General features: G+C 44.9%; 1 protein-coding gene across 1 annotated transcript in view; it reads right to left on the bottom strand.

Moving 5' to 3' along the window:
• Positions 1–6,127, bottom strand: part of LOC311507441 (transcription factor 7-like 1-B) — a 12,857-nt gene extending 6,730 nt beyond the window's left edge. Inside the window, exons 1-3 of the mRNA XM_084571771.1 lie at positions 5,209–6,127; positions 5,030–5,099; positions 3,085–3,221 (exon numbers count right to left, since the gene is read on the bottom strand). Of these exons, the coding sequence (XP_084427897.1) occupies positions 3,085–3,221; positions 5,030–5,099; positions 5,209–5,382 (381 nt within the window). The 5' untranslated portion in view covers positions 5,383–6,127. The remainder of the gene's footprint in view (positions 1–3,084; positions 3,222–5,029; positions 5,100–5,208) is intronic.
• Positions 6,128–9,741: the final 3,614 nt, after the last annotated feature.

Below are 9,741 nucleotides of genomic sequence, written 5' to 3'. Positions count from 1 at the left end.
TTAACAAGGAAACAATAAACGCTTTGACAACAAGCAGCCATCTTGACGAATGGGAGACGTCTGCCACCACTTTTCCTCAGGATTAGTCTTATCTGCCTCAGACGACATGTGCACAACACCCCCCACCCCCGCCCCCCCAAACATCTGCCTGAACATACAGCACACACATGTAGAGTCAGAGGAAAGTCTGTTCACACACAGCCTCGGCCCGGCCCCCAGTCAGGGGCCCGAGGAAGCTCTGGCTCCGAGTGCTAACTGGATCCAGCTGTTGGAAATACCAGGACAACACTCACACACAGTCAGAGTCTATTACTGAGGGGAGCATAAAATCACCGTGTGAGTACAGGGGAAAGTTATTAGGCTCTCTGCTGTTTACGACACACAGCTCGTATTCAACACAAAGGCCTGAGGATTCAACCACAGCAGCTCCAACGCTAGGAACCCAACGCTTGGGTTCTAATGTGAAACGGGTGGAACTATTAGCCTAGCTTAGCACATACCCTGAAAACTGGAGAAACTATTAGCCTAGCTTAGCATATACCCTGAAAACTGGAGAAACTATTAGCCTAGCTTAGCCCAAATGCTAGAAACTGGACAAACAGTTAACCTAGCTTAGCATATACCCTGAAAACTGATGAAACTGTTAGCCTAGTTTGCACAAAGGCTGATTTAAGAGTCACTGAGACAGATGGACACGCTGAGACTAAACACAGACACACATGTAAATCAACAAACCACGCAAATAAAGCAAGCATTCACCAGAAACCTCACCACACGTGTTCTGCAACCAGAAAACTAAAGAAACACACAATAAAGAAATAAAAACCACATTTGATCATTGGCAGATAACAAACTTTCTGGAAACAGGCCAAACAACAAAAAACAAAACATTCTCTGTTTGGTTCATGTGTTTTTTAGGAACTTAAAACCAGTTAAAAGAATCAGGAAGGTGTTTCCATCTAACAAACTTCTCATAGCTGAACAGGACAGGTTGACGAGGGGGGAGGGACGGACGGACGGACGGGGGGAGTAAGCAGAGAGGTTGTCTGTACGTGTTGCCTCCTGCTTCCTGCCTGCATACATCAGTACAATAAACAGCCTGTGTTATGGTTCAGGTAGCGTCCAGCTAACGATAGCTTGTTTACCCTGACTTCAGACTGGCAGGAACATTTCCTCATCCTCTCATAAACAAACCCGAGGTCAGCTGTGTGAAGACAAACGAGAGGGAGGACCAGAGCAGGACTGTACTTAAAATAAGTCAACGCAGACAAGTTGAGAGACGGTTCTTAACTTGTCAGAGTTTAGATCAGGTTCAGTTCACGTTAGCTTGTTTAGGCTAAAGTAACAGCTAATGTTAGCTGTTAGTTGTTTAAGTCCTACTTGTTCAATCTCACCTTCCTCACCGTTTTAATAGCAGCTGAATAATAGAAAGACGTAACCATGGCAACGGTCCAACGCTTCCATTCAGACGTAGCTAATGACAACAATGAGCCCCTGACAGGACGGAGGGCGCTACAACGCTGAGGAATGCAGGTGTTTGTTTGACTGGTGTGTGTGTGTGCGTGTGTGTGTGTGTGTGTGGGGGGGGGGGGGGGGGGGGGTTAATCCGCCACAGGAAAGACTCTCAAAACAAACCAGAGGAGGACAAGAAACCACAAACCTGAGCCCCAACTCATCACCGATGACGCCGAGGCGTCTGAGTGGATCCTGAGAAAACGTCTGAAGTGATGAAATTCATTAAACAGAAACCTGACACCTGCAGTGAAACGACCTGTAGCTCTAAACCACAACAGAATAAACTAGAGGCAGCGCAAACAGCGATGCTAATGGAGATGCTAACAGCTAGCATGTGTCTCTGCTCATATAGAGCTCTGGACTAAACCAGGTAGATCTCCATCAGCGCTCTCTCTGAGGACGTCGTCAGTTCTGATGGCTGGTTGCAGCTGTTTGTTAGATATTTAGACATCCTGGAGTTTACTGGACAATATGAACGTCCTCAGTTATTTACATAAAATTCTCACACAGAATGAAATAAATCCTGACACGACAATCAGACAACATTAGCTCCTGTCTGAGGTCACCACCTCTCCTGTAAAGACTCTTAATCTCGTCGCTCTGCCAGATAAGAGCATGAAACCATCAGCCGGTATCCCTGTAATCCCAGCTGAGCTTCCACAAAGCTGCAGGCTCTGGGAAGTTGGGCAACACGCTGCCAATCCTGCTGCGCAACTCGCCGCCGAAGCTGCTAATCTGCAGCGACCAGAGTGATTCCTGCTGCAGGTGGGCGGGCGGGACGGGCGGGCGGGACAGGCGGGCGGGCGGACTGTGTCCAGGCCTGTCTCACCCTGAACTCATCACAACAGACTGCTGGCAGAGGATCGTATGTAAGAGCACAAAGAACAACTTGCAGGCAGGTCGTGGTATCTAGGTCTGGATTTGCAAAACAATATCCACGCTGCCGCTTCCCAGGACGAGGCGGGGTTTCAGTTCCCTGGAGAACGACTCAACCTGCAGGATGTCAGCAGCCAAACTCTGCACAAAGCTTCAGGGCATCTGAAAATATCTCAGTAAATACGTCACCAGGCTGACCTCTGAGCTCCGGTTAGATCCACAAGATCAATTTATAATCCCTTCCACGTATAAAGTGGTGAAAATGGCAAAAATCTGACTCCCTACGCCCAGGAAGAAAGTTGTTCATTTTGTTTGACTCACAGCTGAAGAGATTCAGACACTGGTTCCCAAGCTGGGGGTCAGGACCCCAGAATGAGTCCCAAGATGGCTGCGGTGATAAGGAAGCAGAGGAAACAAACATATTCTAGCTCATTTAGTCTCTGATAATTCATTATTAGTAGGGCTGGGTTTAAAGAGAGAGACTTTCTGGTTCAAATCAATCTTAACGTGAAGGATCTGATGTCGATTCATAAAACATTCTGATTGATTTTTTAAATGCATCCTCTGGTTAGAAATCAGAAGCTCCACCTCTGAGAGCAGCGTCAGGATTGTTTCTAAGTCTGAATGAATCAGTAGCAACACCGAGGCCTGATCATTCCTCCGGTGACCGTGTTTGTGTGTCGGCCATCTTACCGTCCGGGCGCTCTGTGTGAGCGCTCCGTTGGCGAGGTAGGGGCTGCAGAGGTTCCCCAGGTCGGGGATCATGAAGAACGGGTACCCGACGTAAGGCGACGGCTGGAACAGACCTCCATCCTGCTGCTTCCTCAGCGCTGAGAAACAAGATGGACGTCAGAAACACTGGAGCAGCTTTCAGACCTGCAGCTGTTACTGAACCAGAACCGGACCAAGGAACACGGAACACGAAATAAACTATTTAAATGGAGCAAGAACGTCTCCATCGCCCCCTGGTGGCCGGCTGCAGGACGACTCAGACATCCCATAGCATCCTTGCTGGCATGATTGGACTTGAGCCAAGATGGCGGCAGCAGGGGAAGGTCGGAGGGTGTGTGGTGCAGGAGGCGGGACTTTGAAACCACGTCTCAACTGGGGCAGCATTATATTAACTACCTAAACTTTATTTGACGTATACTTTAGTGTTTTAGTTTGGCCCAAGCCGTGTCCATTTTAGTGGGCGGGGCTTGTATGACCTATACTGCAGCCAGCCACCAGGGGGGGCTCCTCAAGCTTCGGCTTCACTTTAGAGGAGCTGTCGTGGCGTCTAGTTTTCTACCGTCCATCCCCTCAACGTGCACACGCTGTGTTCTTATGAATGTTAAAATGGTAGCGCCCAGATCTGATCCTGGATGTCGCTCAGAAGCTACAGGTTTGACGACTGACACAACGACTGAAAACTGGTCGTAGAGCCGGGTGGCGTAGCGGACTTTTCGTCCGTACCGATGGAAAATCTTCACATTAACGTCTTAAAAAGCAGCAGCAGCAGCAGCTTCACATATTCCACGTCTGGAAAAAAAGACTGATTTAACACATCATGCAGAGCAGCTTGTAAAAACAGCGGTAGGATGTGTTGTAGCCTGCAGCTCTGCAGGGGACTCAGGTCTGAGTAAATAACTTTAACAACAGCAGCAGCAGCTCGGGTTCTGGGAAAATCAGGGTCTGCAATAAGTTTAAGGCCTTTATAAAAATACACCCTGAACAGTTTAATACGGTCTGCTCAATCAAAGCAAGATGTCTCTGTGACTCTACGCTCCAACAAACGTTTCTGCAGTCGATCAGCGCCGGCCGATCTCAGAATACATCACGTTCTGATGTGTCCACGTTTTAAAACAGTTTAAGCCTTAACTATTCATTTCAAAAGTCATTTTCAGGTTAATCAATAATAAAATATGTGTAATTTACAGTTCTGATCAGTGAGTTATTATCATGAATCATGACAGTAAATAACAGTTGTGTCGTCAAATGTCTTGTTTTGTTCGAGCAAATGTTAAAATACCTCAAAACATTTAATTAACAGCAGAAAACCTCCTTAAACCGCGTTCACATCAGTCAATAACAACTATTTAAGTCTGAATGATCACTGACTGTAAATAACAGTGATTTGAAAATGAAACTAAATCTATTTTACTGCATGAGAAGTCAAAGACATGGACACGAGACAACGTGATGCCTTCACGTGTCTGGTTTTCAGTCATTAAAATCAATAACTAAAGTCTGACCAGGACTGTAAATGATAATAAATTAGTTTTAAATTAGTTTTTAGTGTAAGAGAAGTCAGAAAAAGTTTAAAACATGAAGACTACATAAAGTGATGCCTTCAAGGGTCTTGTTTTGACCAAATGTCCAAATCTCAGTTTGACTAATAGATTAGAGACAAGAACTAAAGTCTGATTGATCAGGACTTTAGATAATAATAAATAAAAGCTCTTTTATAAATGCTTTGTCTTAACAACTGTTTTTAAATTATATTTGTAATGTTTGTAAAGTCCAACTAAAGTCAGAAACTCGCCCACAGCAGAAAGTGATGCCTTCAGGTGTCTTGTTTTGTTTAGAACAAACGTCCAGATCCCAGTTCGGTTAATCGACCACTGACAATAACAACTTAAAAGCTTTGTGTTCGTACCTTCCTCAAACAGCTGGTTGTGTCTGGCCCTGCTCTCCACATCTGGACGGGCTCTGGGTCTCCGGTCCGCCTGCACAACAACAACAACGACAACAAACGGCGGCGTCAACACAAACCGAGGAGGACGCGGAACTTAACGGAGGGAGCCTCCGCCGCGGCCCCCGGGTCCCGGAGCTCACCTCCGAGTCCGAGCTGCTCTCCGACTCGTTGACCAGGGAGGACTTGACGTCGTCCAGGTCCCGCTCGGCGGACACGTTCCTCTTGCCCTCCTCCTGCTCCCCCTCGTCTTTGAAGGCGATCAGCTCGTCGTTGGCCCCCAGGTCGTCCCCGTCCCCCCGGTTCAGCTGCGGCATGTCTGGACGTTAGCTGCAACGGCTAACGTTCAGAGTTTAAAGCTAACTTACAGTTTGGTGGAAAAAACACCAGAAAAACCTTGAATAAACTATTTAGCTAGTGTTAAACGCGCGTTGAACTCCTCGCAGTCGGAGTTAACACTAATCTGAGAGACTTTTTTTGTCTTTTAACTCGTTAAATAAACAAGAAAAACCTTTAGAGAAAAAAACTAGCTAACAAGCTAGCAGGCTAGCTAGCTATCTGCGGCGTTCACGGACGCGGACGTTTCAGTTTGGCGTCGAATTCCTGAGGTGTGGAAGAGTCCGATTCCACCGAGAAAACCGTTGAGTAACGGCGGCGGGGCGACAAGAAGCTCCAAGAAACGGCTTTAGAAAAACATGACAAGTAAAAATGTGTCATAAAAACCCGCTTTGTGCCTCTGGCATGATTTAAAACAACCCGAGAGAGAAGTCCGGCTGAAAAAAGTTCACGTCCCCTTCTGTGCAGTTACTCCAGCGGAAAAAGTAGAGGCCCTTTTTGATTTAATCCGTGCATCGTTAGTCCACTTTGAAACGTGCATACTTCCCCACAAACGGTTCTTTTATCTCTTCTTTTTTTGAAGTGGTCGTTTCCGCATATCGCAGGCGCGTTATTTAGCTTTTTGTGGAGGCTGGCGCTGCGGAGGCGTGGGAACCCGACGGGCTGGATGGTGCTCCTGAAGTGGAGTGGAAGGAAAAGGCAGCGGGGCTGTGGGAGCTCGGGGAGCGGGATGGGGGGGCCGGGGCTGGGGCTGGGGCAGGGGGGCGGAGGGGGGCTGATCCGAGCCGGGATCAGCTCAGCGGAGCAGCGGGGCGGCGTGCAGCCAGCTGAACTGATCCTGGATCAGGAACAACAGGTTGATCCGATTTGTTTGCAGCCAGAGAGAGAGGAGGAGTTGTTAGAGTTTAAAGGAGCAGTTAGACACTTTACTGACCTCATGACCCAGAACCACTACAGGGTTCAGGTCTAGAACCAGAAATAAAGAGGAACTGAACGTAGGAGAGACTTTACAGCTTCCTTCTTTCCTTCCTCCTCTTCTTTCCTTATTTCCTTTCTTCCTTTCTTCCCTCCTTCTCTCCCATCTATCTTCCCAATTTCCTTCCTTCCTTCTTCCCTTCCTCTCACCCTTCTTTCCTTCCACCCTTCCTTACTTCCTTCCTTCCTTTCTTACTACGTCCCTTCATTCCTTCAGGTCCTGGCTGGGGACACATGTGGAGACACATTTAACACCAGGTGTGAACACACCTGAGTCCTGTTTTTAAAACTTCCCAGCATGCATTGTGAGACGTTTCAAACTCTCCAGTTTATGACGTAAATCTGCTTAAATTAAGTTTTTCTCTCCATAAAAACAAAACAGATCAAATAAGAAGCGAGCTTTAACTTAGCAGTGCACAGTTTTAAAGTTTCCTTCCTTCCTGAATAAATGAATGAATAAATGAATGAATAAATGAATGAATGAATGAATAAATGAATGAATGAATGAATGAATGAATGATGGATTCAAAGTTCACTCAACTCACATTTTCATGGCGGAAAAAAAAAAAGCCCCAAAACAAACCAGATCTGATTATACTCGTTATCAAACCGTAATCTCATTAACAAATGTAATCTGTAGGAGGCCGATGTGAACAAAGAGAGCGCACACCGAGCCTGAAAAAAGAGAACGGCAACAAAAAGACGCAGAGGGAGGCTTACAGCTGCAGCTTGGGTTAGAAAAGCTGGCTCCTGCATTATCAATTCATTATCTGCTTAGTTTAAATAAAACTGATTATAAGGATCATAGTCACAGACTTTGGACCCACAGAGGCCCCTTAAAGAACCCGAATGCTTCTAATAACGTTGTTCCGTACGCTACAGGTGCTGCAGGAGTCTTCATAGCTCTTTACCTCCAGAGTTTGTACCAGAAACACAACGTCGTCTTCCTCAGAGGCCCCTGAACAGATTTATCTGCCCATGCACGACCTGAGGAGGAAGATAAACGAGCCGGTGTTGACTTCATGTTTTGTTTTCAGCCGAGGAAGTGTTCAGATTTGATAAAGCCCAGATCCCAGAGGCTGTAATCTGATTAGCTCTTAACTCTTATCAGAATCAGAGCCTGGTAACATCTGGATCTCATTCTGGGGCGTGTTTCAACCCACACAGAGAAAATAAATACCTCTGCATCAACGGGACAGTCCTCCCACCAGTCAGAGACATTTAAGATAACTCAGATGACACGTACGACCACTCTCCTGTCCTTCACCACATTAAGCCACGCCCCCCAGCAGATCCTTGCAGGAGCAGAATCAGTTCCCAACGGAGAGACTCCACAACAAGCTGGGGACACATGAGGACCCCCAGACTATTTATTTTTGTAAAACAATTTTGTAAAAATAATTAATCCCTGCAGGAGGTCACATGACAGAAAATCAGTGAGTGATGATCTTAAATATTGAACTTTACTGTAAACTACTGTAAAGGTTAATTTCAGAATAAAAAAGGATCATTTCTGACATTTTATAGACTAAATAAATTAATGCAACAGTTGGTTGCTGCCTTGAAGACAAATGTTCTGCAGGAGCTAGCTCTTTTAGATTTTAAAACGTCAGAATTTATCCTTCTTTTATTCTTAAATGAACCATCAAACTGTTAAGATCTGGACTTAACTGAAGTTTTACACCTAAATCCAGCATCAAGATTAGTTTTCTGTCTAATCTCATCATCAGTAATGTCCCGTGATCCCCTGCAGGGATTGAACCATCATGTTTTGACAACCCCTGTTCTACAAAACCGTGTTAAAAATAACCAAAATATATATAATGAAAGATTCTCTCCAGACAGATGTTTAATGCTCGTTACCGCTCATTTAAATCTGCAGATTTGATTTAGAATATTTTAGGCCAGAAAATCCAAATTTAATTACACGCCTCCTGACGTCTGACCCGAGCGGCGCTGACGTGGTGAGAGGGGCGTGTCCCGTCTGAGCACAAAGAAACACATAAACATAGTCATTACTTCTCCCACTCGCAACTCAATTGTGGTCCCCTGCAGAGAGCAGCCTGGTGGTAATTAGGATCAATTGCCCCGCGAGCCTCCCTCTGTGTCTCTCTGCTGGCGTCCTCTGGTTTTTCAGGCTTGTTCTGTGCTCTCTTTGTTCAGACCGGCCTCCTACAGATCACATTTGTTAATGAGATTACAGTTTGATAACGTGTGAACACAGGTATGGTTTGTGTTTGTGTTTTTTCTACCATGGAAATGTGAGACTTTCAGTCCGTCTCTGGTTGAGCTTCGTTTTATGACACAGACTTTTACTACGAACTAGACTCAACTGTTCTTGATCTGACCTGCAGCTGTTAAGATGTTATTCATCACTCTTAAACTTCAACTAAAGACAAACAGCAAGTTTCCACCATAAACAGATGCTGGAACGTTTGTAGTGCATGCTGGGAAGTTTTGCTTATATTATTATCATTATTATTATTATTATAGAGCCTCAGTCAGGGGAACGTTTAGCAGAACGCTGAAAAACTGCAGGAAGTTTCCCCCAAAATATGTTTACAAGGGTCAGTGATGAGGATGACATTCATAATCCTCAAAGTGTCTTATAAAACTTATTTTATTAAACTGAGATTACTGAGATTATTTCCCACAGAATTATTCGGTCGTTTACACCTGAACCATGTTGGGATCGAACATTTTAAGGGATTCGTGAACAAAAGCAATATCGGTAAATATTCTCACTTCCACAGGTCAGACAAGATGAAACAAGATATGAACAAATGAGATGACATGAGAAAAAATGTGACAAGATAAGATGAGATGAGGCAAGATGAGGAGGTATGAGATGAGATGAGAAAAACGAGATGAGAAAAAAAGGTGAAAACATGAGATGAGACAAGACATGAGATGAGAAAAATATGAAAAGATGAGGTGAGATAAGAGATGAGATGAAGCAAGATGAGGAGGTATGAGATGAGATGAGATGAGGCAAGAAGTGATGACATGACATGAGACCGGAAGAGATGAGATGAGGTGAGAAAAAATGTGAATACATGAGATGAGATCAGGCAAGATGAGGAGGTATGAGATGAGATGAGAAAAATATGAAAAGATGAGATGAGATGAGATGAGATGAGATGAGATGAGAAAAAAAAGGTGAAAAGATGAGATGAGATGAAGCAAGATGAGGAGGTATGAGATGAGATGAGAAAAATCTCAAACAAAGGTAACTAGAGGAGTTTGGAGATGAATGATCTTGAGTTCGGCTGCATTTGTTTGTGCAACAAGAGGAATGATTTATTTTTCTTTTAAATGCTAATTGGGTTTACTTTGCTAAAGCTAACCGCACTCAGGACTCAAGG

This window comes from Chelon labrosus (assembly GCF_963514085.1).
Source record: "Chelon labrosus genome assembly, chromosome: 22".
NCBI classification, from domain to species: Eukaryota; Metazoa; Chordata; class Actinopteri; order Mugiliformes; family Mugilidae; genus Chelon; species Chelon labrosus.
This window is presented reverse-complemented; position numbering and strand designations above follow the sequence as displayed.